The following is a 27511-nucleotide window of genomic DNA, read 5'->3' on the forward strand; positions in this document are numbered from 1 at the left end:
CCAGGTGAGTTCTGCCCTCACATGTCACACAGACAGCCAGGAAAGGAGCTGTAACTTTTTTTATTGTCTTCCAACACCTCGGGTCCCCTCCCTCCCTACCCGCTCCCAGGGTAAGAGCATGTGCCCTCCAGGCTGTCTGAGGGCACCTGCCTGGCCTGGTTCTGGCCTCCTAGCTACCTGCAGAGGAATGACTGTGAGTGGGGCTGGGGAGACAGTGGGTACCACATTCCTCTCCCCTGGAAGAGCCTTGGTACCCACACAGGAAGAACTGAGCCCTCACCCTCTGACCCACCCCTTCTAGGCCTGTCAGGGCTGGAGCAGGAGAGTGGGGGTGGTCAGTCAGAGGTGGGGCAAGGCAGGCATCTGAAGGGAACGCAGGAATTCAGGTGGAGAGTGTGGCATCTCCTATGTGGAAGAGGAAAGAGATGGGACTAGCTCAGAAGCCCTCTGCACAGGCCAAGGTGGAGCTCGCTGAGATGGGGGAGAGCAGAAGATGAGGGACAGGTCGGGGGCACAGACCCAGGGCCAGCAGGTTGGAGGGAGAGGAATTTGGGTACAAATGGGGGTGTTCAGGAGAGATGAATGTGGTCCAGCGGTGGGAGGGAGGGAGGAGAAGCTCAGACAGGCAGGGATGTAGCAAGGTAGGAACAGCTGCCCGGAACCAAGTGGTTCCTGTTGACACCACAGGGCTACTTCCTCTTCTCAGCCCTGGCTGTGTGATCTCCTGCCTCCCCACTGCCCACCTCCAACACATCTCAGAACCAGCTTGACATCCCAAGTCCTGGAAAACCTGTGGGAGGTGTGTCTCAGCCCACCAGCTCCTAGGAGACACCTGGCCAGCCGGCTCGCCTCATTGACCTGTGCCCAGTCAGCTTTACTCACCCTCTACCAGCAGCCGTGTGTAGGCGCTGTCTTGGCCGGCCTGGCAGCAGTAGGTGCCCTGATCCTCAGGTCGAACGTCATGGATGACCAGGCTGTGGGTGGGGCCGTGGCTGCGCAGCTGATACTTGTCTCCCGGGCACAGCTCAGCCCCTTCCCGCAACCAGCACACTTGACCTCCCGGCCGGGACACTGTCACCTCCAGCACCGCCCGGCGACCGACCAGAACCGTCTTCTCGCGAGGGGGCCGGCGGAGCATCTGCAGAGGCAGTGCTGGGGGTGGAGAACGAGGGCTTATTAAGTTAATAGGGACACGCACGACCCCAGGAGAGACGCATCTTCCCTCCCGCTCTGGCCTCCATTCCTGATCTTAGATCTCTATGCCACCAGCCCATTTCTCTCTATCTTCAACCCCAAGTCTCCTCTTCCCCAGGAAACGCACTGCCCTCTGTGACCCGCCTCCGGAGAGTCTCTCGAGGAAGGGGTGGGGAGGCAGGTTTCCTCGGACCGATCGCCAGCCTGGCAGTTCCGGGGGAAACCGTGTTCACTCCTGGTCGTCCCTGCCCCAGGTCTTACCCTCCACCTCCAGTTGAGCCACGGACTGGGCGGGTCCCGCCTGGAAGCGGACCTCACCAGCGTCCTCGGCGCGTAGTTCGCTCAGCACCAATATGTGTTTCTTCCCTGGGGGTATAGGAGGCGCTAGCGAGGCCGGAGCCGCCTCTGGGGAGGGTGGGGGGATGAGGGTGGGGCCAGAGTAGGTCCCGGGGAAGAACTGGGATGCCGAGGGGAAAGAGGGGTGGTCCTGGACGGACTGAAGAGCTGGAGGTCAGGGAGAGGCGGAGAGACAGCTTCTGGGGCCGCAGGGCGGAACTCATCGGAGCTGGAGGTGGGCCTTTGGGCGGGGTCTGTCTGAGCCGGAGGGATGGGGCAGCGAGGGGGCCAGAGTGGGTAGAGAGTCGGCAGACCTTCCTGCCGGATGCGGACGCGGCCTCCGGGTCTCAGCGGGCGGCCTCCGAGCTCCCAGCTCCCAGCTGTCTCGACCTCCGACACGGTGCACTCGAACGTGGCTCCGTCGCCTTCCCGGGCGCTCACGGACCGCAACTCAGAGAGGACAGACACCTTGCGCTCTGGGGCGGAGCCAGGGGGCGTGAGGAGGGCGGGCCTGAAGGGGGCGGTACCAGATCCCGCCCACGCCACGCCCCCTCCTTAGAGGCAGCGTAGCGAGTCCCCTGGGCAAGTCCGGTCCGCAGCCCCGCCACCCACAGTAGAGCCCGGCCCGGGCAGCACCTGGTACCCACCGCGCACCACTAGGTGAACGGGCCCAGTTCGGGCCATCCCCACCACGCAGCTGTAGGTCCCTGCGTCCAAGGGGCTGCAGCGCCGCAGCTGGAGAAGGCGGCGCGTGCCGAGGGCCTGGAGCCTGAGCCGAGCGCTGGGGGTGAGCGGCTGCCCATCCTAGGGGCGGGGGTTGCAAAGGGTCGGGGTGAAAACTCGGCCGGGCACAAGCGGCCCCGGCCCTAGTAGGCGGCGGCGCCCTCTGTTGATACCTAACACTTTCGAGGCACGCTTATGCTACGGGGTAGGGCCCTCCCGCGCCTTCTGGGCCGCGCCAGGAGTCTCATTGTGACGGTGTCACCCTTTGGGGACATTTGGTCTGAGGAGGGGCGCCATGGACGCGGGAAGCCGAGAGTCATGTACCAATCATGTCAGCAATGTGTGTGGATTCTGGAATCAGGAAACCTGGATTCAAATATGAACTCTATGTCTGCCCTGGGGCAATACTTCACTCCACTGAACATCAGTCTCCTTAGAGATAACAAGATCATAAGACCTGCCTCATCGGGCTGCTATAAGGTTAGAGGCTTAAATGTAAAGTAAACCTTAGCACATGCCAGGCACATGGCTTACTGAGTAGTAGTTCTTTCTGTTGGGGCATTGTTACTGCTCTCATGATGCTGAGGTGGGCTGGGCTGGGGCTGGGCTCTGACCTTCTCCCAGGTGACATCAGCCAAGGTCTGGGAAAGTGCACACTCGAACGTAGCTGTGTCGCCCTCGGTCACTTCAAGGTCCTGGAGCCCCCGCACAATGGTCACTGGGGCCTCTGGGAGTGGGAGAAGGAGGACACACTTGGACACAGGGGTCACTGATGGGCACATTTAGACAAGGTGATCAACAGAGGCCACCGGTGAGTGGGGGGCATGCTGGAACAAGGGGTCCAAAGGGGATGCTGATCAGTGGGGGACACAGTGAGATCAGAGGGGTCAACAAGGCAGGAATGGCCAGCTGGGGATGGGTCACATTTAAGGTGGTCAGTGGGGGACATGGTGGGGCCAGAGTGGGAGAAATTGGAGCAGAGATGTCACCCAAAAGCAGGCATGGTCACACTGGCTGGAATGGACAGGAGACACTGGACAGTGAGGGACACCACGGGTTCAGAGGAGCAATGGGGGGACCCCAGAGTAGATGTGGTCAGTGGGGAACACACCAGGGCTGCAAGCAAGAGAAGGGGTCACTGAAGCGGAGTTGCCCACGGAGTCACTCTTTGGCACTGTTGGGGCTCAGTGACTAGAGGCCCACACTCAGGCAGGCAGAGAGAGCTGCAGCAGGCAGTGGTGGTCAGTGGGCTCACACAGGTAGGGCAGCCACCAGGGCCACATGTGGCGAGTCAGGGCATCACACTCTGGTAGGGAGGTCAGTGCGGGCCACACGGGTAGTGGGGTCAGTAGAATCACACCGGAGCAGTCAGCAGGCAGGCAGCAGTCCTAGAGGCCACACCTCTCACGGTGAGTCTGGCTGCACAGCGCAGTGTATCCGCAGTGAAGGAGATGCAGCCCGAGTCGGCCAGGCCCAGGCCTCTGAGGACCAGGTGGTGAGCGTGGCCCTCGGCCTGAATTTGGCACTTGGGCCCCGGCTGCAGCCGCACTCCACCCCGGGCCCATTCCCCAGTCACCCCCTCCTGGGACAGCTCCAGTTGGAAGGTGGCACTGCCCCCCTCGATGATGGTCACATCCTCCAGAGGTTGAAGCACCCTTAGCTGCTTTGCTAGTGGGGGGAGATGGGGAAAGAGGGGGAAATGAGGCCCTCCACATCTGGGCAGGGCTTTTGGGAGCTCCACACACCCCTTGGCTCTGTCTGCCTCTAACCCCTAATCTAGTAAGACCCTATGAACAAAGTTCAGAACCAGGGAGCAGGAAGAAGGGAGTGAAACCAGCCAGATGTGGGTGGAGAGAGGGGCTTACTGGGGTTAGGAGAGGGGACACATGAAGGGGGTGATGTGTGGTTGTGGGGTGAGGAGTTGGGGTGAAGGGTGCTGTGACACTGGAAGGAGCCCAGAATTTAAAATCAGACACAGCAGGACTAGACCCCAACTCTGCCACATAGTTTGCTATGGAACCTTTGGCAAACTGCTTGAACTCCCTGGGCCTCAGTTTCCCCAACTGTACGAGGATAATAGCCTTGAGACATGGGTTTGTTGTGATTGAATGAATGAAATAAATCAGAAGAGAATACACATCCCCACCAACAACCGTTTACCAAGTTGTGTGTGGGTATTTCTCATGTTATCCCGATTAAGTTTCTCAAAGACCCTTTTTAAAAGAAAACTTGGCTCAGAGAGGTTAAGTAATTTGCCTGAGGTCATACAGTTGATAGAGGGCTCCATCTTTGGGGTGGGGGTGCTATTGCTAACCACCCCTGCTTCTCAGATGGGCTCGTATATCCTGGGGCAGGTGACTGACGGATAAATATGGCAAGTCTTTCTGAAGTATAATATTTATGTTTATAGCAAAGCCAACTTGGACGTATGAAATGGAAACCAAAATCCACAGGGACTTCTACGGTAAATAGAAAACAGTAGAAAGAGAAGAGTTTTGTTTTGGGCAGGCTGCTTTGGGTCACGCTCCTGGGGGTCAGCCAGGGCTGACCTGCCTTGCTGGCGAGGGGCACTTTGGTGTTGGGGGGGGGTGGTCTGAGGGGCCCTGGCCAGCCAGGAGAGGCTGCACCATGGGGAAAGGGAGGCGTTAGGAGAGGATGGGGCACTCACGCCTCACGCTGAGCCGGGCCAGGGTGCGGTCGTGGTGGCTCTCGCAGCCGTAGGTGCCCTGGTCGGCCAGCACAACGCAGTGGATGAAGAGGCGGTAGATGTGGCCGTCCTGGGCTGTGGACAGGCGGGAGTCAGGGGGCAGGGGCGCCCCACCTCGCATCCAGTGGACGGCCCCTGCCGCCCCCACGCGGCCGGTCTCCACTTCGAGGCACACGTCCTGGCCTTCCTCCGCCCGCACGTCCTGCAGCCGCCGCAGGAACAGCAGCTCCGTTTCTGGGCAGGAAGAGAGAGCGGACCATGGAGCCTGGTGGGCCGAACCCCGGCTCCCTCTTCTCAGGGACTGGTCTCCTAGCAGGGCCAGGGCTGGGAAAACAGGTTTAGGAACAGGACTTGTTTCGTCTCCATCAGGACCGAACCTCGAACGTGCAGCCGGGCACTTGTGGATGTGCCCCCAGCTCGGGCAGTCACAGTCCCTGCATCCTCGAGCCGGCAGCTTCGCACGGTCAGTGTGCGGCTTGACCCATTCTGGGTCATCTCTAGCTGGGGCCCTGGAGTGACAACGACCCCATTGCGCAGCCAAGTGATGTCGGCATCTGGTGGGGAGACTTCACACCGGAACGTGGCGTCATCCCCCTCATGGACAGTGAGTGGTGTCAGCTCCGAGATTAGCTTCACCAGCGGGGGTTCTGGGGGCAGAGGGCAGGATCAGACAGTGAGGGGGGCTGGGTCTTTCTACCGCCACCCTCCTCAGCCCCTCCTCATCCCCAGTAACAGGCTTTCACCCCCCAGTTATTAAACAGAATCTTCCTGAGGACCAGCTGTGTGTCAGTCATGAGCTGTTTTGAAGGACAAGATGTCAACTCCCTGCCTGCCACTCCTCACCACCTCGTCTCCATGCTGGCCGGGCACCCACCTTTCTGACTCCCTAATAAAGACAGATCATTTAGGACAGACCCTGTCAATCTCATTTAACTGTCACAATAGCCCTACAGGCCAAACGCTATCCTCCCTCTGGGGACCCGGGGCTCAGACAGTCTAAGCAACTTGCCAGTGTGTCACACAACTACTGGGAAGGAGACTTGAGACTGGAACCTGGGGGGTAGACTCCAGAGCCCTCTGCCCCTCCTTTTTGAGGATTCCTGGAAAGGGGAGCCCTGAGCCCTCATCCATGCGATAGCTGTGCATGCATTGGTGGGCAGCGAGGTGGGTGGGGGCGAATGGTGGGGGGTTGGCGTGAGGCCCTTAGTGGGGGGGCTGGGGCCCCAGGGGAGTGAGGACGGCACTGTTACCTTCCACGCTGACGAGGAAGATGCGGCTGTCCTGGGGCGTGTCGCACAGGTACTCCCCAGCGTCCCTGCTCCGTGCCCCCCGCACCCGCAGCACCTGCCTTGCCCCGTCCTGCTCCAGGTGCACCCGCCCCTGGCTGGCCAGGCGCTCCCCGTCCTTGTACCAGCGTACAGGGCCCCCTGGCCCGGAGAGGCGCACCGCCAGCTCTAGGTCCCCACCTGGGGTGCTGCGAACCCTCGTCTGGGCTGCCTCGGGGGCCACCACCCGCACGGGGGGCTCTGTGGGGTCAGGGCCGGGTGTCATTGGGAGGGAATGGCTCAAGGGCTGGGGAGGAGGGTGGTGGGAGGCCAGATTGGGAGAGGGACTGAGAGCCGTGGGGCAGGGGCCGGGGGCTGGGTGCACTAGAGAGGGGGAAGACTCAAGGGTTTAGGGGCGAGACTCTCAGGTTTCCTGCCCAGGGCTATACTCACCAGCCACTTGGACGGTGAAGCTGAGGCTGGGGGCCCCCGGTGCTGCCCCACACTGGCAGGTGTAGAGGCCTGCGTGGGCCAGGTCTGCAGCCCGGATGCAGAGGACGCGGCGGGGTCCTTCGGCTCGGAGCTCCAGGCCCTCGCCTGTTTGCACCGGCTTCCCGTTATGGCTCCAGAAGACCAGGGCACCAGCCCTGGACAGTTCACAGCTCAGCACCACTGGCTCCCCGGGGGCCACGCAGAGCGGGCCAGGGGCTGCCTCTGGGGCAAGGAACTGGACAGGGGGCTCTGGACAGAGGGTGGGTGTGTCAGCTCAGTGATGCCCCCCGCTCCCGCCTCCCAGACCCGGGCTGGCCAGGAGCACCCACCAGCCAGGCTGATGTTGAAGGTGACAGCTTCATCGCGAGTCTCACACACATACTCCCCGGCGTCCTCGGGCTGGGCGTGGGGCAGGGTCAGGGTGCGGGTGGGTCCCTCGGCACCCAGTTGCAGGGCATCCGATGCTTCCACCTCCAGCCCATCCTTGTACCAGCGCACCTGGGACCCAGCTGGGGCCACCTCGCAGCGCAGCTCCACGCGCCCCGGAGCCCTGAACTGCAGGTCCAGCGAGCGGGCTGCTGGGTGCACAATCCTCTCTGGAGGGGCTGGTGGGTGAACAGAGACAGAATCGGGTGGGTTCGGCCTCTACCTGTCTGACCACTGGTTTCTCAATCCTCTCCTTTTGCAGAGCAGCTCTTGGGAAATGGTACCACCTACAATCCGTAGGCACTTACTGTGTGCCAGGTGTCATGCTAAGGACACTACAGTTCTTTTCTCAGCTACTCCTGACACTCCCTATTTCTGCCTTCACTTTATAGATGAGGACCTGAAGCCTCTTTATAGGGAACTGACTTGCCCAGGGTTGCATGGACAGGAAGAGGTAGACCCACACTCACAGATCTAACCCTAATGCACAGCCCTCCCTACCCCTCCATTTCCTGTCCCTTTTTCCTGTTTTGCCTCTGAAGAACTGATCACCACCTGAAAAACCACCTGTTTCCCTTATTTGCTGTCTGTCTGCTCTCACAAGAAGGCAAGCTCCATAAAGACAGGTTTTCTCTCCTTCGTTCATTACCGAATCCCTCAGCATCAGAACAGTGCTGAGCAGATCAGTGTTTGTTGAATACACGAATGAATGAGCTCTCCCAATTGTTGGGCTCTCTCCACCAGGCCTCTGGCCACTGTCCTGACCTGGTTTGGGCAACTCAGGGCTCTCTGATGGCTGAGAATGAGGAGGCTGGGAGGGAGGGAAGCCTGGACAGGGGGAAAGTTGTGTGTGGCACACAGGGGTCCTGAAGGTGCAGGAACTGGGAGGGGTGGGTATCTGTCCCTCAGCCTCCTGCCTCTCTTCCTCTCCAAGGGGGTCTCGGAGACTGCCCACCTGTGACAGTGACAGTGTAGAAGGCTGAGTCGTCTCCGGCGTCGCATACGAACTCGCCCCCGTCCTGGGGCTGGGCGGCGGGCAGCACCAGGCGACGGTGGGGCCCGTCGCTCTCCAGCACCAGGGCCTCGCTTTCCTCCACCTCCAGCCCGTCCTTGTACCAGCGCACTGGGGCATCCTCCCGAGACAGCTCACACATCAGCACCACACACTCCAAGCTCACGGCCACCAAGGTCACCTCGTCCCGGGGGTATAGGATGCGCACTGGGGGTTCTGCAGAGTAGGGACAACCACAGGCTGTCACAGACTCACGGTCAGCCTCCCTGGAGCCGTCCGGCAGCATGAAATCCCGGTTGCCCAAATCGTTAAGAGTGATAAGGATAGTAATAGGTCCAAAATCAGTTCTCTGAAATCCCTGGGGCCACAAGTGTGCTGGAATGTGCTGGAACCATCCAGAATGCTTCCAATTCTAGAAATGGTGCATTTATCATATAGCACATACTCCCCCTCAGCCCCTACTGTGGACCCCCCAGAATCAATCATATTAACATCTCTGCAGTGTAACATATGGAGATACACCCTAAGCAGGATAATTTAAAAGTGCAAATAGCTTCACAGAGTTAAGCTCAGGTTTTACAGAAATAACTTTTAATACCAAACGTACAAAAAGCCTTTTGATTTTAAGTGTTTTCTTTCTTATTTTGGTTTCAGGATTGTGGATAAGGGATGGCAGATCTGTAATAGTATTGGTAAGTACTTATACATTGTTTGCTAAAGTTCTAGGACAGTTGTAAGCACTTTACACCCTGATAGCAATCCTAGGGAGTACGTACTGTTTTAAACTCATTTTGCAGATGAATAAACTGAGGCACAGAGTGGTTAAACAACTTCCTTATGGTCACAGCTGGCTACACCTACCTAGGGCAGGAGGAAAAACCACCATTCGATAAAGGGAAGCTCCTTATTGCAAAATTCAGACTTAAATTGAAGAAAGTTGGGAAAACCACTAGACCAATTCAGATATGAGCTAAATCAAATCCCTTATGATTATACAGTGAAAGTGAGAAACAGATTCAAGGGATTAGATCTGATAGACAGAGTGCCTGAAGAACTATGGAGGGAGGTTTGCAACATTGTACAGGAGGCAGATCAAGACCATCCCCAAGAAAAAGAAATGCAAAAAGGCAAAATGCTTGTCTGAGGAGGCCTTACAAATAGCTGAGAAAAGAAGAAAAGCGAAAGGCAAAGGAAAAAAGGAAAGATATACCCATTTGAATGCAGATTTCCAAAGAATAGCAAGGAGAGAGAAGAAAACCTTCCTCAGTGATCAGTGCAAACAGAGGAAAACAATAGAATGGGAAAGACTAGAGATCTCTTCAAGAAAATTAGAGATACCAAGGGAACTTTTCATGCAAAGATGGGCACAATAAAGGACAGAAATGGTATGGATCTAACAGAAGCAGAAGATAATAAGAAGAGGTGGTAAGAATACACAGAAGAAAAATATTCATGACCCAGATAACCATGATGGTGTGATCACTCACCTAGAGCTAGACATCCTGGAATGCGAAGTCAAGTGGGCCTTAGGAAGCATCACTATGAACAAAGCTAGTGGAGGTAATGGAATTCCAGTTGAGCTACTTCAAATCCTAAAATATGATGCTATGAAAGTGCTGCACTCCATATGCCAGTAAATTTGGAAAACTCAGCAGTGGCCACAGGACTGGAAAAGGTCAGTTTTCATTCCAATCCCAAAGAAAGGCAAAGTCAAAGAATGTTCAAACTACCCCACAATTGCACTCATCTCACATGCTAGCAAGTGAAATCGCTGTTATGTCTGACTCTTTGCGACCCCGTGGACTGTAACCTACCAGGTTCCTCCATCCATGGGATTCTCCAGGCAAGAATACTGGAGTGGGTTGCCATTTCCTTCTCTAAGGGATCTTCCCGACCCAGGGATTGAACCTGGGTCTCCTGCCTTGTAGGCAGACGCTTTAACCTCTGAGCCACCAGGGAAGCCCCACATGCTAGCAAAGTAATGCTCAAAATTCTCCAAACCAGTACATGAACTGTGAACTTCCAGATGTTCAAGCTGGATTTTGCAAAGGCAGAGGAACTAGAGATCAAATTGCCAAAATCTGTTGGATCATCGAAAAAGCAAGAGAGTTCCAGAAAACATATACTTCTGCTTTATTGACTACACTAAAGCCTTTGACTGTGTGGATCACAACAAACTGTGGAAAATTCTTAAAGAGATGAGAATATCAGACCACCTTACCTGCTTAAGAAGCAATAGTTAGAAATGGACATGAAACAACAGACTGGTTCCACATTGGGAAAGGAGTACGTTAAGGTTGTATATTGTCACCCTGCTTATTTAACTTATATACAGAGTACATCATGCGAAATTCCAGGCTAGATAAAGCACAAGCTGGAATCAAGATTGCCGGGAGAAATATCAATAACCTCATATATGCAGATGACATCACCCTTATGGCAGGAAGTGAAGAAGAACTAAAGAGCCTCTTGATGAATGTGAAAGAAGACAGTGAAAAAGTTGGCTTAAAACTCAACATTCAGAAAATGAAGATCATGGCATCTGGACCCATCACTTCATGGCAAATAGATGGGGAAACAGTGGAAACAGTGAGAGATTTTATTTTCTTGGGCTCCAAAATCACTGCAGATGGTGACTGCAGTTATGAAATTAAAAGACGCTTGCTCCTTGGAAGAAAAGTTATGACCAACCTAGACAACATATTAAAAAGCAGAGACATTACTTTGTCAACAAAGGTCTGTCTAGTCAAGGCTATGGTTTTTCCAGTAGTCATGTATGGATGTGAGAGTTGGACTATAAAGAAAGCTGAGTGCCAAAGAATTGATGCTTTTGAACTGTAGTGTTGGAGAAGACTCTTGAGAATCCCTTGGACAGCAAGGAGATCCAACCAGTCAATCCTAAAGGAAATCAGTCCTGAATATTCATTGGAAGGACTGATGTTGAAGCTGAAACTCCAATACTTTGGCCACCTGATGAGAAGAACTGACTCATTTGAAAAGACCCTGATGCTGGGCAAGAATGAAGGCAGGAGGAGAAGGGGATGCCAGAGGATGAGATGGTTGGATGGCATCACCGACTCAGTGGACATGAGTTTGAGCAAGCTCCCGAAGTTGATGGACCAGGAAGCCTGGAGTGCTGCAGTCCATGGGGTCACAGAGTCGGACACAGCTGAGCGACTGAACTGAACTGACAGACTCTGCCAGTAGTGGTAGGGATTCCAAGCTAAGGCTTGTAGGAAACTCAGTAATGAATTTGCGTCTGTGCCTGAATTCCCTGGGGATGTTAAATGCCGATTCGAGTTCATCTCTAACTGCTCTGGAGTGGTCAGCCTTTCACAGAAAGGAGCGATGTCAATGTGGGAGGTGACAAGGGCTCTGAGCGCCGGGCTGCCCAGGCATCTACGCACCTTGGAGGTCTCCCCTAATCGTCTCCAAGACGCGGAAGTGCTCCTTCAGCATTCGGCACCCTAGTGGCTGGCTGGGGAACTGCTAGCTTCCCGGTCTAGGTCTTTGCAGTGGGGAGTATGGGCAGACATGCCCACCAGTGTACATCCAGCTCTTGCCTCTGCCTCCCTAACTGGGCTTGTTCTAATAGTCTGTATGATGCAGGTTGGTTCTCTGGGTCTACCAGCGCCATGAGATGTTGGAGTGTGGCTGCCTGAATGGTGGGGGAAGTGATGGAGGCAGTGGAGTGTAGATGGCATGCAGCCATGGGACTGGGGAGTCTGCAAGGCTATGGGACCTCAGCTTGGCATCAGACCTGATTCTCCTGGTCCACAGCCAAGGTGGTGTGTTGTGCGAACTTACCAGGAAGAATCTTGTGTTTTGTGGGGAGGCTAATTATGGGCTGGAATATGTGTGTCTGCAGCCATGATGTCTGGCTGGGGAGGGAGCGGTTGAAGGCAGCCACTACAGAACAGAATATGTGCAGAAAGGCCTTTTTGGCTTTGTGGCTTGTGTGTTTCAGGCTGTCCTATCTGGGATGCAGGGAGTTGGGAGGCCCTAAGTAGCTCAAATCTAGGCTGAAGCTTTGTTTCTAGAGCAGGTCAGTGGGGAGGGCAACCAGAAGGTGCCGGCATCGGGATGGTCGCTCCAGTGCAGCCGCTGGGTTCTTCAGTGCCATCCAGAGCCACCTGGGTTTTATACTCCCCGCCCCGCTCAGGTACACACTGTGATCGGCGCCATGAGCTGCAGCCCCAAAGTTTCCGGCAATGAACCATCATTTCCGTAATCATCCTGTGCCTTCCTGCTTTGAACCTTGACCTCTGACCTTCAGTCCAAATCCAGACCCCCACTTAGCTAACTCAGCCCCTGCTCCAAATATCTGTTCTGAAGCTACTTCCTGCCTGCTAGCCAACCAGGTTAGCAGCCCCCAGCCCTGAGCTCTCACTGCACCTTACTGCGACACTCCCTCTAAGACTTAAGGTGTTTGGCTTTCCTGCCAGGCTATCCACTCCTGCAGGGATGCACGTGTGTCTGCGAGCTACCGAGTGTCCAGAGCCTGGCCCAGGACTGGCTCCTGCGGATGGCACAGTGACTCTCCCCGAAGCCCTCCCTGACCTCCTGTCCGGCTCTCTTGAGCCCTCTTTCCTCCACGGCACTTGTCACGAAGTGTCACCGTACATTTATTTGCGTGTTTATTGGTTAAACACAGGGGTCGCAAACTCAAATGCCCACAGGGGCCAGGCTGAAGCAGTCTAGGAAGGGGAGCAAAAAAGAACAGTGGGGGATGGGGGTGGGTGTGAAACAGAGGAATGTGGGCCCCGAATTATGGGGGCAGCTGCTACTCAGCGCCAGCTGTTCGTCGCCAAGGGGGGAAGCGGGACCAGAGGCGCCGGGTCTTCGGCTTTTTCAAGAGGATGCATAACTCCGGGTTGTTATTGGAACTGTCCTGACTTTGGTATGACTCTGCAGGCCAAACACAACACACCTGTGGGCTGTATGAGGCCCGAGGGACTGCCGGTTTGCGACCCCTGGTTAACGGCTGCACCCACCCCACCCCCAGCTAGACCGGCACCTGTCTGAGAGCAGGGACCTTATATGCAATAAGCATCAGTGACCCACAGCACCTGGCCTGACACATATAGACTGCTCAGTAAGTGAGCTGGTGGAGCACAGCTATTCCTGGCTTGGGCGCTGGGGAGGAGCCTGCTTCCTCCAATAGTGACCCCCGGATCTTCTGGGCAGGGACCACCCCCCACCACCACCTCCTGCACCTGCAGCCCCTCCTCCCTGCCCCCAGTGTGCTAGCTAGGGGCTATGTGGCCAGCTCCCCAAGGGCTCAGGGCAGTCCTCTGATGACCCCGGGGGTGGGGGGTGGACCCACACCTGTGACGGTGACCGTGAATGAGGCGGATTCGTCATCGATTTCACACAAGTACTCGCCCGAGTCCTCCAGCTGAACGGCGGGCAGCACCAGGCGGCGCACTGTGTCCTCCTTCTGTAGGAGCAGCGCAGGACTCTCCACCACCTCCTCGCCATCCTTGGTCCAGCGCACCTCGGCCCAGGGCCGGCACAGCTCGCAGGTCAGCACCACGCGCTCCAGGCGCACGGCCGCCACGTACACCTTGCCGCTGGGGTACACGATCCACGAGGAGACGTCTGCAGGACACGACACAGCCGTGGCTGGGCATCTGGGGCTGGGGCCGAGGTGCCCGGCCACCTTGCCCGATTCACGCCTGTTCCCTACTCCTGGAAAGGACCAGGGCTCACAGCGGCTCAGATGGTTACTCAAAGCTAACCATGACATGACCACAAAGCACAGCAGGGGTGTAGCGGCACGGTGGGGACCGTGGTGTCAGCCTCGCCTGTGGAAACTCTCCCCATTCTCTGGGTGGGGACAGGGCTATACGAAGTGTGAGGTTGGGGAGAGGAGAGTTGGGTGCCCAGACGGAGCTGAGGTCTCCCACAGGAGACTTTTAACCCCTCTAGTGCTCGGGTCTCCTCACCCCACACTACCCTACGGCTCCCCTCGGAGGGCCTTCAGGAGAATAGAGAAGGTGGGCTTCCCTCTGCCATGTAGCTATGACTAGTGCGCTTATGACAATGCATTTTCTGCAGTGGCTGAACCTCAGCGTGCAGACCATGGGTTGGGGGGAAAGGGTGGGGTGTGATCGGCTGGGGGGGGTTGGGAATGGTGGCCCAGGAGTGTGCCGGCTGTCCAGGCGGGAGGAGGGCACAGCTGCCCCATCCCGTGGCCTGCCTGGAGCCCCACCTGTGATGGTCACGGTGAAGTAGGCGCGCTCGTCTCCAGCGACGCACTGGAACTCGCCCCCGACGGAAGGCTGGGCGGAGGGCAGCACGAGACGGCGGTGGGGCCCTTCACTCTCCAGCAGCACGAAGTCACTCTCCTCCACCTCCTGTCCGTCCTTGAACCAGTGCACAGGAGCGTCCTCCCGGTCCACCTCACAGGTCAGCATGACACACTCAGAGGTTATGGCGTGCACAAACACATGCTCCCGGGGGGCCACGATGTGCACTGGGGGGTCTGGAGGGAGCAGAGATGGGGTCACACCGACACCCACACATGGAACACCTGAGTCCATGGTGGTGGGTGAGGTGTCACAGGTCAGTATTGCCGATCCTGTGGACAGGCCTGGGAGTCCCCAGAGGATCCAAGGGTGCTGGGTGGGGGGAACACAGAGGGCCTTTGTCTAGGCTGAGAGGAGGTCATTGCTTGCTTTGGCTTTTACCAGGAAGCCCGTGGTGGGCTGGCCCCAGGACAGGGAGGAGGTAGGAGGTGGGAATGACTCAGTGCTGTCACCTTGGGGCAACACCCCCTACAGGTAGTGAGTTCACCATCACAGGGCACATTCACGCAGGGGCAAAGGACCTTTTGGCAATGGGGCCATAACAGGATTTCCACTCAAAGTGAGAAGACTGAGCTGGTTCAGTGGTTCCAGAGTTGTCCTCCTAGAGTGGATCTCAAAGCTTTGTCCTGGATATTCGGGCTCTGGAGGCCTGGGGTTGGGGTGGGGGGTGGGGAGAGGCTACGCACTAATAATAGGTTTCCTGATATTAGTCTCTGAAGCAGCCAGAACATGGACTGGCTTCCAAGAACCTCTGGACCACTGCACCTAAAGCTTTCCTTTGACCCTGACCTCCTGCGGCGTGGGATAAGCAGTCCTGGGTGTGAACCCAGGTAGCGTAGTTGCTGGCTGTGTGATTGTGAGCAACTTGCATAACCTCTCTGAGTCTCCGCTACTTCATCCATGAGTGGAGATATACTGGCTCTCATGTAGCCTTGAATGTTGAATGAAAGTGTACATTTCAAGTATCCAGCACAGGGCTTGGCTAGCAAGTGCCTAACAAATGCTAGCTCCCACCTCCCCTGCCCTTCATTGATTTGAGGTCCCCTCACATCCCTCCCAGCAGAGGGTATATGAGGGCCAAGTGTGCTGGAGGGTGGTGTGGGGGCAGCGTGATCTGCAAACATGTCCCCTGGCCCCCTAGGCCCTCCCTGGAAGGGACCCTCAAGCGGGCAGAGCAGGGGATGGGGTAGGATTGGCATAGCCCCCTGGGTCAGCCTCGGCTGGGGGAGCCTAGGCTGCCTCAGTCCCTGACCTTGGACGGTGACGCTGAAGAAGGCTGAGATGCCTTCTGTCCTGCACTCGAACTCGCCGCTGTCCTGGACCTGGGCCTCGGGCAGGATTAGGCGGTGTTTGCGCCCGTCCATCTTCACCACCAGTGACTCGCTCTCCTCCACCTGCTGCCCATCCTTGTACCAGCTCGCTGGGAAGTCCACCCGGGAGAGCTCACAGGTCAGTACCACCCGATCGGAGGTTGTAAAGGTCAGCGACACCTTGTCCTGGGGGCTCAGGATGTGCACGGGACTCTCTGCGTGGGGAGAGGTGTGGTCATGGGTAGCGCCCTGGTTGTGCTCTGCTTACCCAGTGAGCGCCCCACTGCAGGGCATGTGCTGGGGGAGGGGGCTGGGCACATCAGGCTAGATGACTGTTGTGATGCATTTGTTGGTTTTAAAAATTCTTTTTGTGCTTACACACCAACTCTCAAGAGCAGTGGTTTTAGTGTGCATTAAGAATTCCCAGAAAGCCTACTGAAAATGCAGATTCCTAGGCTTTGCCCCTCCCCCTGCCCCAGCATGCAAGGGTCAAAGAATCTGCATTATAAACCAGCCCTCAGCATGACTCTGACATTGGTGAAAGTGTTAGTCACTCAGCCTTGTCTGATTCTTTGCAACCCCATGGACTTCTCCAGGAAAGAATGCTGGAGTGGGTTGCCATTCCCTTCTCCAAGGGAGATTCTTGACCCTTCCTGAGCTGATCGAATCCAGGTCTCCATCATTGCGGGCAGATTCTTTACCGCCTGAATCACCAGGAAAGCCCAATGTTAGTGAAAGATTAGTTGCTCAGTTGTGTGTCTGACTCTTTGAGACCCCATGGGCTGTAGCTTGCCAGGCTAATCTGTCCATGGAATTCTCCAGGCAAGAAGGAGTGGGTTGCCATTTCTTTCTCCAGGGGTTCTTCCCAACCTAGGGATTGAACCCAGGTCTCCTGCATTGCAGATAGATTCTTTACCATGTGAACCTGGGTTGTATTTTAGTAATGCTGCTCTCTTTGTGGGTATTTCTTACTTGGATCTCCTCCTGGGCTGCTGCAAGCTAACTGCCTCCAGGCCCTGTGCGTGGACACTGAGGAATTCTGTGACTGGCCTTACAAATTCCAGCAATGGTGCAAATGCCAGTGCATTCCCTGAACTTTCAGACTCCTGCCAAGAACTCATCCTCAAGGAGGCCTCATTCCCTCTCCTCTCCTCTTTCCTCAGGGTGGCAGAGTGCAATACTGCAGCCAGACCGCCTGCGTTCATAATCCAGCACTAGCACTTCTCAGTTTTGTGACTTCGGGCAAGTCACTGGACCTGTGTCTGTTTCCCCATCTGTAATGGGGATGACAAAAGAACACATCCCGTAGGGCTGTTGAGAAAGTGAAAGAAGTGAAAGTGAAGTCGCTCGGTCGTGTCCGACTCTTTGCGACCCCGTGGGCTGTAGTCCACCAGGCTCCTCTGTCCATGGATTTTCCAGGCAAGAATACTGGAGTGGGTTGCCATTTCCGTCTCCAGGAGATCTTCCCGACCCAGGGATTGAACCCAGGTCTCCCGCATTGTAGGCAGACGCTTTACCATCTGAGCCACCAGGGAAGATTTAGGGCTGTTGAGCAGTCTGTGCTAATTAATATATGTAAAGCAATTAGGATTGTGCCTGGCACACAGGAAGTGACTCAGATAGTGTTAGCCATCACATGGTAGGGCAGGAAGTGGTCAGGGACTAGGGGCCAAGGTCTGTGTCTTTAAGATGACAAACATGACCGAATTCTGCAAACCACAAAGTACCCCTAGAGAATTTGGATATGATGCTGGTGAAAATAACAAGGAATCTCCTATACGGGCTTCTCTGGTGGCTCAGACGGTAAAGAATCCGCCTGCAATGCAGGAGACCTGGGTTTGATCCCTGGGTAGGGAAGATCCCCTGGAGGAAAGTATGGCAGCCCACACCATGGAATCCCCATGGACAGAGGAGCCTGTCAGGGTCGCAGAGTCGGACACGACTGAGCGACTAAGCACGGGTTGAAATTGGACTTCTGGATCCCTGAGTGCTCTATCTGAGCTCACCTAGGATGCTCCTGACTCCTGGCTCAGATGTGAGAAGCACGAATAGCGTGTGCCTCATTTTGCTAACGGGACTTCTATGTCTTGACCCTATCTGCTCACCATGGTCCCCACCAGTACCAACCTTGGATGGTGAGGGCAGCTGAGTCCTGCACACCTGGGCAGCTGAAGCCGATCAGGGCCCCACTGTCCTGATGCCGGACGGCCTGCAGGATGAGCCTGTGCTGCAGGCCATGCTGTTCCACCCGGTACCGCAGGGGCCCCGGCCCCACCTGGCCCTCTGGCTCGTTACTCTTGAGCTCCTCCCCGTTAAGGAACCAGGTGCCCTGGATGACGGTGGAGAGATCCAGGGAGAAGACGGCGTCTTCCCCATCATACACCTGCACCTCCTCCAGACCAGCCACCAGGCGAGCTGTGGGCACTGAGACAGGGACAGAGCACGGCCATCAGAACCAGGGGGCTGGCAGAGGGCACAGACTGGCAGGTAGATGGCATATAGCTAGAGAGAGGGGGGAGCGCAGGGGAAGGGAGGAAGAGTGATGGGGAGGGCACAACTTTAGGTACAGCCACTGACAGCCTGGGCTGACAGGACCAACTCACCCAGGTGAGCAGACCCATGGAACACCACGTGCGGGCTGCGGCCGTGTTCACTGACGGTGCAGACTCGGAAGCGGTAGTCACCCTCGGTCGGCACGCAGTCCCCGGGCACCTCCACGGCCCCGGCTTTCTCAATGCTGAAGCACTGTACCCAGTCTTCCGAGCCCACCTCCTGCCGCTCCAGCCGGTAGATGAAGGGGGTCTCGGGGGTGGGGTCTGGAGGCTTCCAGGTGAGCAGGACCGTGTTCCTGTGGCCCTTGAACATCTCAGCCAACACTGGGGGTCCTGGGGGATTGTGCTTGATGCCTGAGACAGAGGCAGGGTTTGCATCCGAGCCCTGTTCCAGCCTCCCACATCCCTGGGACCTAAAGTCAACTTTGCCAACCCAGACTCTGTCATCTGGTCACCCTCCTGCCCTGACCGTCCTGTCCAGCCCTTAAGGAGGTTGCCTAGGGGCTTTGGGGCCCTCACATTTGACTCTAAGCAGAGTGGTGGTCCGGGAGTTGCCCAGACTGAAGGTGACCTCCCCAGCATCTTCTCGGGTGACCCCTGGAAGGACCAGGGCGTGCATGTGGCCTGAGCTGCTCTGACAGGTGGCCGGCAGGTCCTCTCCGTCGCGACTCCAGCGTCCCTCCACCCCAGCCTCGCGTGTCTCCACCAGCAGCACCGCGTTTTCGCCCTCAAAAACGTCGAGCTTCCGGGGCAGCCGCTTCAGGATGGGCCCTGAGACAGGGATGGGAGATTATCAGCCCGTGGACTGGGCACCGGCCTGCCTCTGTCTCGGCCTCCCCCATCCCCGCCACCGGCCAGCCGACCTTTGACTGTCACGTTGGCCACGGTGCGCACACGGCCGCGCATCTCGCACAGGTAGACGCCGTCGTCGTCCGCCTTCAGCCTGTGGATGATGAGGCGGCGGACCGTGCCCTCCTCGATTTGCTCGTACTTGCGGCAGGGCAGTAGTCGCTGGTCCTCGCGGAACCAGGCAGTGGGAATGCGAGAGTTGGGGACTTTACACTCCAGCACCGCAATTCCATGCTCTCGGCCCTCCACGTCCTGCAGCGGCCTAGAGAAGCGGAGGCGGGGCTCTGTGGAGAAGAGAGAGACCAGAGAAGGCTCTGGAGAGGGCCCCGACCGGGAGAAAGACCCTCCTCTGTCACCCACTGCCTAAACCCATGGTAGCTCAGGCCATTTGCTCTTCTCCCAGAGCTAGTAGCGTTGTATACTCAGAGAAATCCTCAGAAGGGAAGTCAGATGACCCGAATTCTCGTTGACCCTAACACATCACCCTGATCAAGGCCATTTTCACGATGCTGGGCCGCAGTTTCTTTATTTGTAAAGCAGAGAAAGGGATAGAACGGCTTGGGGCTGTTATCAGGGATTTTCAAAATGTTCTGTGGGGCCCCTCATGGGCACCACACACAATTCTGTAAGGGTTTGAGTTGAACTTCATTTTGAAAGTACTTCAACCACTTTTAAAACTGAATTTTACAAAAAGAAAGCATGATGACAGAAACGGCCAGTGGGGTCACTTGGGCTGCTAGGGGAACGGCCGCCTTGTCACTTGGCTCTGGGAATCTCGGCCTTCGTCCTGGACTTTTCTGTCCTCAGGGGGTGAGAGTTCAGCTCCGCCTGGCTGGTTTGTGCACATCAAACTGTACCCAAGAGGCCACCAGCCGTGGTACAGGTGCCACATGCTTGACTGCGTGCCAGGACAGACTCGGGAGATTTGCCAACTATTTTTCTCTGAGGGAAAGAGTTGGGTAATAACTAGTGAAGGTATTATGCCGTGAGTTGCGATGAACTCCTATTATGGGCAGCTTTAACTTCCAATGTGAATTTGGCGTGTTTTTCACCCCTGACTTTTCTAGTTATGAGCAATGTAGTGTTTATTAAATACCATTGGGGGCTCAACTTTGAAATATAAATTTCCTCTCCTTCACTTTCTTCTTCTTGCAAACCCGGAGAGCAGTCTAATGACAGAATAGTCAAAAATTGGGGGGCATTTTTTTTGCCCTCAAGTTTTCTCCCTTTGGTGTGAATCGGGAGTTTATCAGTGTGACACCTGAAGCTACGCTTTCCCCATGGGGCTCAAAAGCTAGACCCAGTTATGAATGGTTAAAATGTGTGTGCTTAATAAGACAGATCCCTTGTTCTCATTGACTGACTTCATAAATATATGTTACAAATTTGGATTTAGAAATTTACACCCATAAAATGATTCTTTTATATAATACACTGGGGCCCCAATGGGGTTTCCACTGGGGAATGGGTGGTGAGATAACAAAACCCCATTGGGGAATGGGTGGTGAGAGAACAAAGAGGCTGAAAAACACTGAACTACAAGAGTTGTAGGTCCCTTTGGGTCATTCAGTCATTCCTTAAAGGCCTTTATGGAAGAGTGGTTTTCCACCATCTGCCTCAGAATCATTTGGAGAGCTTGCTAAGAAGTTCCTGGAGCATACCTTGGAGACGTACTAAACGCGAATCCCTGGGGGATGGGAGGGAGGGAGGTGGGAAATGGCATTTTAATATTCAGCCTCCCTTACTCCTCGCTGTCTTCTAGGCACTGAGTGGGGCTGGAGTTAGTGGGGTCAGGGAGGGCGCTGGAGGCCCCTCGCCCCGGCCGCCCCTGGCCCCGGCCGCCCGGGGGCGCCGTGGTACCTTTCACGTGCAGCTGCACCGCACTGAGCGTCTGGCCCGCCGAATTGCGCGCGGCGCACACGTAGAGCCCACGGTCCTTGGCCTGGCAGTACAGCACCTTGAGCACAAAGCCGCCGTCTCGGTCGCGGTACATGAGGCGGCGGCGATCGGGGAGCAGCGGGCGGCCCTCCCAGTGCCATTCAATTTCTGGCTCCGGCTTGCCCATCACGTAGCAGCGGAACTTTGCGTGCTTGCCCTCGTTCACCCAGAAGGTCTTGGGCGCGCACTTAAGCGGCTCCACCACGGGCGTGGGGGCCTCGTCGGGGTCCTCGGGCGGGCTCTCGGGGGTCTGCTGCACCTGCAGCAGCGCCCCGGCCCGCGCGTGGCCGTGGGCATTGCGGGCGTGGCACACGTAGACGCCCGAGTCGGGCAGCCGAGCCGCCAGGATGCGAAGCGCCAGGCTCGCGCCCGCGCCCGCGCCCGCGCGGCCCGGCTCGAGGGAGAAGTGGCTGCTGTCCCACACTTCGTCCAGCGCCATCCCATCCTTCTCCCAGTAGAGCGTGGGCGCGGGGAGGCCCCCCACCTGGCACTCCAGCACCACCTCCGCCCCCCGCAGCACCCACTGGGACCGGGGCCCCGTCAGGAACACCGGGGCGCCCTCTCCGGCTCCGGGCGGCGGCAGCGGGCGCTCGGCGAGCTGGGGCTCGGGCTCGTGGGCCGGCGGCTCCAGCACGGTGACGGCAGCTGCCGCGTAGGCCTCTCCGGCCGAGTTGCGGGCGCGGCACACGTAGACCCCAGCGTCGGTGGGCAGCGCCCCGCTCAGCAGCAGGCAGTGCTCGGCGCCGTCCACCGGGAAGCTCAGGCGATCGGAGGCCGCCAGCTGCTGCCCGCCCTTCTCCCACACGACAGTGGGCGGCGGCTCCCCCAGCACCACGCACTTGAGCTCGGCCTCCGCGCCACTTACCACCCGCACGGGCCGCGGGAAGCGCAGGAAGCACGGGGGGCTCCCCTGATCCCCCGAGCCCGCCTTCATCGTGGCGGCGCAAGGGCAGGCCGGGAGCGGCGGCGGGAGCCCGGGAGGCGGGGCGCGTCCGGGGACTGGGCTCCGGGACCCGCGGGGCTCTCTGCTGTCCGCCCGCTCCCGGCTCGCCTCCTTACCCTCCGCCCGGAGCTGCTGCTCTGCGGCTGCGGCGGCGATTCCCGGGCCGGGGGCCCAGGGCTCAGGGGGGAGTCCTTCCTGTTTGCCTCTCCAGCAAGGGGCCCCGCAGCCTCCCCTGCCTGCGGCCTGGCTTCCTGCTCCGGAGAGCCGGCCTTCCCAGCCCCCTCCCACAGCCAGGGCCTCTTTCCCCTCCTCCCTCCCACCTCCAGCCGCCAGGTCCCCAGCAGTCCGCCAGAATCGGGCCTGAGTGACAGAGAAGCCTGCAGCTGCCAATCCCAAAAATATTCTCTGATGACACAGCTGGAGAACAAGAGCCCAGACCAGCTCCTCCAGGCTAAGTTTAGAGCAGGCGGGACCCCTGCCCCCCGCCCTAACCCCAGTTCTAGCCCCCGCCCCGGCCCTTCCCCCTAGGACTGGCCCAGCAGCTGCTGGGTTGAAAAGGGCCCCAGGAGGTTCGAGGGGCTGGCTTGCTCTGTCTCCCTGACAAATAACGCTTTTTAGACCTGGCAGACCCCCAGTTAACAGGCTCCTGTCCCATCTGGTGTCACCTCTGTGCTGGGTTGTGACACTGTGTGACTCTGTGTGGAGAGCGAGGGTTTGTATGTGTGGTTTAGGTCACTTGGGGTGAAAGCCCTCTCCAGCCCCTCCCCCACATTCCTGGCGGGAGTGGGAGATAAGGCTCAGGGCCACAGACATCTGCGTCAGAGATAGGAGGTCTCAATGCCATGGGCAGGGGCAACTCGACTGCGGGGCGTGGGAAGGGCTGGGGAAGACTGGGGTGAGAAGGGTAGAAGAGGGCGGTGGTGGGATGGGGAGGGTGGAGTGGGGAGGCCCTGGGCAGACCCTGGCAGAAGGGGCACAGGGCAGGGTGTGGGTTCCCAGTGGGCAGGGCCAGGGGAGCTATGTGGCTTCAGCTGCTCCTCTTGCTGCTGGCCCCTCAGGGCGGGCATGGCTGTCATGGGCTGGAGCTGGACCGGGAACTTGTCCTGGCCAAGGTGAGGGCCCTGTTTCTGGATGCCTTGGGGCCCCCACCGGTGACTGGGGAAGGTGGAGATCCTGGAGTCAGGCGTCTGCACCGAAGGCATGCCGTGGGGGGCTTCATGCGCAGGGGCTCTGAGCCCGAGGACCAAGATGTCTCCCAGGCCATCCTTTTTCCGGCTGCAGGTAATGAGGGTGGGGGTACTGGCACCTTGACTCTGACAAAGAGTGTGGTGTAGCCTGGGTTCGGGAGCTAGGCAGGTTGGGTTGAATCCCAGACCTGACACTCAGCTGACTTTGCAATAATGGACCAGTTACTAAACCTTCCTGAGCCTCTTGTCTCCTCATCTGTGAAAAGTGCCATAACGCCTACATTTCAGGATCGAGTGAGATGGTATATCCAGAGTGCCCGGTTCATAGGAGCCATTTGCGAGATAGTCGTCTGGGAGGCCGAGGGTGTCTAGGGACAGAGAGATCCGGGCGTGTGCCCCTTCCTGCCATCTTTCCTCCTACCTTTGCTTTTGCTCCCTGCTCCAAACATTGTTTCTTTAGCCTCAGACAGCTGAGACTTGAGAAGATATCAGGGATGCGGGAGAACAGTTAGTTGGGAAATTAACCTACCTTCCCTTGAATTCTCTTCTCATCTCCCCAGTCAGTTGCACTGACTCAGTGAGTAAAGCCCTCCACTGGCTGGACCTTTTTGTAACCTGGCTCACTTTTCTCTCAGAGAGGATGCTCTGCCTCCCTGTGCTTCGGGCCCCAGGCAGCACAGTGAATGTGGCTTTAGGATCAGGCAGAATCCCAGCCTGGGCACTTAGTTTAAGGGCTTTTCATCTGGCTCAGATGGTTAAACATTTGTCTGCAATGTGGGAGACCCAGGTTCAATCCCTGGGTTGGGAAGGTCCCCTGCAGAAGGGAATGGCAACCCACTCCAGTATTCTTGCCTGGAGAATCCCATGGACAGAAGAGGCTGGTAGATGGGGTCACAAAGAGTCAGACATGACTGAGCGACTAACACTTCTCATCTGCAAAATGGGTCAGTTGTTGTGAAGTTTATAGTGAGATGTTCCACATAACAGTACAGCCCCAATTGCTAGTTCTTTAACTCCTGCTGGTTCGTGACTGTTTGATGCAGTCTATATACTTGTCAGGGTAAGTATGCCAACTGCATTTTCTTAGAAAGCACTGTCCTTGATTCTGAGCTGAATCCTTTCTCCTCTGCCCCATCCCCTTCCTCCTCCTTCTTGGTGTTAACCTTTATAGAGTGGAATTATTTTAAAGGGTTTCTCATGCAGTATTTCTGACATGAGTAATATAACAAATGCCTGTGTACATAGCATTCAAGGTACCATTTCATAGTATCAGGTAAAAATTTAAATAGAAACTAACAAGTCTAAGCAATGGTGAAGGGAGAGAGTGCAGGGCATCTTACACATCACTGATGGGAATATTAATTGGTAAAACCACTTCAGAGAGAAGTTGGCAGTGGCTGGCATTTTTGAAGTCTTTTAATGCTGAAGTAACACATGGGGATTTTCCTAAAGGAAATCAGTCCTGAATATTCATTGGAAGGACTGATGCTGAAGCTGAAATTCCAATACTTTGGCTACCTGATGCGAAGAACTGATTCATTTGAAAAGACCCTGATGCTGGGAAAGATTGAAGGCGGGAGGAGAAGGGGACGACAGAGGATGAGATGGTTGGATGGTATCACCGATCCAATGGACATGAATTTGAGTAAACTCCAGAAATTGGTGATGGACAGGGAGGCCTAGTGTGCTGCAGTCCACGGGGCCGCAGAGTCGGACACGACTGAGCGACTGAACTGAAGGGAACTGAACACGTGGGGGGGGGGGGGCCTCTGTTAGTTCCCTGAAGATTGGGGAGGGTCCTGGCCTCTGGCAGAGTACTTCACGTGGCGCCTGGCAGGCTTGTGAGTGGCAGCCAGATCCCTCCTGCTGAGGGGGAGGGGTCCCAGGTTTTGCCGATGGGGGCTGCCCTTTCCCTTCCCTCTGCCCCCTGCAGGTGCCAGCTGCGGGGATGAGCCAGATGCTGGAGAGGCTGAGGAGGGCCTCTTCACGTATGTGTTCCAGCCATCCCAGCACACACGCAGCCGCCAGGTGACTTCGGCCCAGCTGTGGTTCCACACAGGACTGGACAGACAGGAGACCGCTGCCGCCAACAGCTCTGAGCCCCTGCTTGGCCTGCTGGTACTGACATCCGGGGGTCCCATGCCTGTGCCCATGTCGCTGGGCCAGGCCCCCCCTCACTGGGCTGTCCTGCACCTGGCCACCTCCGCCTTCCCTCTGCTGACCCATCCTGTCCTGGCGCTCCTGCTGCGTTGTCCTCTCTGTTCCTGCTCCACTCGGCCCGAAGCCACCCCCTTCCTGGTGGCCCACACACGGGCCAAGCCGCCCAGTGGAGGGGAGAGGGCCCGGCGCTCCACGCCCCCACTGCCCTGGCCTTGGTCTCCCGCTGCGCTGCGCCTGCTGCAGAGGCCTCCAGAGGAGCCCGCCGCCCATGCCGACTGCCACAGAGCCGCCCTCAATATCTCCTTCCAGGAGCTGGGCTGGGACCGGTGGATAGTGCACCCTCCCAGTTTCATCTTCTACTACTGTCATGGGGGGTGTGGGCTGTCCCCCCTACAGGACCTGCCCCTGCCGGTCCCCGGGGTGCCTCCTACCCCTGTCCAGCCCCTCTCTCTGGTCCCAGGGGCCCAGCCCTGTTGCGCTGCCCTCCCGGGAACCATGAGGCCCCTACACGTCCGCACCACCTCGGATGGAGGTTACTCTTTTAAGTATGAGATGGTGCCCAACCTTCTCACCCAGCACTGTGCTTGCATCTAAGGGAATCCCGCTGTGACAATAAATGACATAGTGCATATGACTTGGTGTGTCTTCTCAGGCTTCTCTGATAAGTGTTTTTGTCGGGGTGAAGTGTAGGCCCTGGGAGCATGGGATTGTGGGGTCTCAGGTCACTCAGCCTCACTTGATCCAGGAGATGGGGGTTTGCCAGCAGTAATTGGATGTGTATCTGGTGGGAAGATACCATGCTTGGGGAGGACAAATAGGTGCTGTCAGCTCAGGAAAGCGACTCTGGAGCCAGAACTGGCCCTCGTACAAGTTGGCCCTGATGTGTCAACTGGGTGGTCTGCCATGCACACCTCATAGTGCCTATGCCCAAGTGTCATAACCACCGCCACTCTGCCCTAGCTGATGGACACCTAGCTCAAGGTCAGGTGATTTATAGAATGGCCAGAGATTATGGCTTTGGGGGCCCCACTGAGACAGATGTTCAGAGCTGTCCAGGCGTTTCCTGTGCCTGGGATGTGGGTGACATTTGAGGGCTGGGGACACTTTACTGAGGGGTACAGGGTTCTCTACTAGGCCAGTTAGCAGTGTTGCTAGGGAAGTATCACATATCTGAGACAGAGAGAAGTGAGTGCCACAGAGTAACTTTCACAAAGCTAAGGGTATTCTTTTTAAATGACTGCCCTGTATTCTAAAGTTATCCTTCATGTGTGTGTGTCAAAGTGTCATTTCTTTTATGATATTATGGTGACGGTAGATAGCAGTGTTTTTTTTTTTTTAATGTGTTTGTTTTCAGATTTTTACTTAACAAAATTAAAACTTGGCAATTCGAATTTGGATCCTAAGATTTTTCTTTGTAATTTTGCTGCTGAAATCTGTGAAATCTCAAAATCTGAAATCCTAAAGTCTGGGAGTCACTGGTCTGGGCCTCCTCTTCCAGAGTCTCCAAGGCCTTTGATTCCACTAGCTTAGCAAGTGAGGAAGAAATGTCCACCCCTACCTAAGAGGGGCCAACAGTGACTAAGAAAATCTGTGTCCACTCCTGGCCATGAGACCAAGAGCAGGAGACTTCGGAGATTTTCCCTGTTCCCAGTGGTAATCATTAGAGACACTGAATAATCTTCATTCAGAGTCCATTTGAACAGAAAATTCAACTCAAACTGGCTTAAACCAAAGAAATAAAATTAAAAAACCCCAGTAGCCTATGACAAGTCCACAAGCACAGCTGACTAAATTACAGCTCGATTCGGGGCTCAAAGATGCTCCCAGGATTCAGCTATAGGCTCCAAATCCCCTGGGTGGGCTCCATCTCGTCTACGGCAGTCTGGGGCAGACCCAGATGCCCAAGTGACACCACTTGGTCTCGTGGGAGGGAGTCTGCTTACAGAAGTCGCAGGTTGGGTCTTGGTGGCCTGACTGTCTTGATTAGGGTCATGTGCTCCTCCAGGAAAAGCGGGAACAGAACAAGTTAATGATTCAGAGCATGAGGCCCACCCCTGGAGTCCAGAGCCTGAAGCATGAGGTGAAGTTATTCTCTGCTTCCCCTCA

General features: G+C 56.6%; 2 protein-coding genes across 9 annotated transcripts; one reads left to right on the top strand and one right to left on the bottom strand.

Annotated features, from left to right (window-relative positions):
• Positions 1–42: 42 nt before the first annotated feature.
• Positions 43–22765, bottom strand: OBSL1 (obscurin like 1). Of its 8 annotated transcripts, none has more exons than XM_027514302.1 (21): positions 21038–22765; positions 19192–19461; positions 18848–19099; positions 18380–18682; positions 17904–18200; positions 15719–15991; positions 14370–14642; positions 13484–13756; positions 8099–8371; positions 7047–7322; positions 6679–6966; positions 6211–6486; positions 5338–5607; positions 4922–5194; positions 3655–3921; positions 2868–2980; positions 2178–2334; positions 1845–2006; positions 1456–1560; positions 883–1152; positions 43–405 (listed from the first exon to the last, which is right to left on the bottom strand). In XM_027514302.1, exons 1-21 carry the CDS (start codon positions 22047–22049, stop codon positions 383–385), a joined length of 5706 nt encoding a protein of 1901 aa, XP_027370103.1. In that variant the 5' UTR covers positions 22050–22765; the 3' UTR covers positions 43–382. The 8 variants fall into 8 exon arrangements, 7 of the variants coding, with proteins under 7 accessions (XP_027370103.1, XP_027370093.1, XP_027370132.1 ...); XM_027514292.1 differs by having other exon boundaries at positions 43–790; XM_027514331.1 differs by lacking the exon at positions 6211–6486.
• Positions 22766–22966: 201 nt separating this feature from the next.
• Positions 22967–26039, top strand: INHA (inhibin subunit alpha). The gene is made up of 2 exons (XM_027514423.1): positions 22967–23339; positions 25179–26039. The coding sequence occupies exons 1-2, from the start codon at positions 23078–23080 to the stop codon at positions 25997–25999; spliced, it is 1083 nt and encodes a 360-aa protein (XP_027370224.1). The 5' UTR covers positions 22967–23077; the 3' UTR covers positions 26000–26039.
• The last annotated feature ends 1472 nt before the right edge of the window (positions 26040–27511 follow it).

Source organism: Bos indicus x Bos taurus, chromosome 2 (assembly GCF_003369695.1).
Source record: "Bos indicus x Bos taurus breed Angus x Brahman F1 hybrid chromosome 2, Bos_hybrid_MaternalHap_v2.0, whole genome shotgun sequence".
Taxonomy (NCBI): domain Eukaryota; kingdom Metazoa; phylum Chordata; class Mammalia; order Artiodactyla; family Bovidae; genus Bos; species Bos indicus x Bos taurus.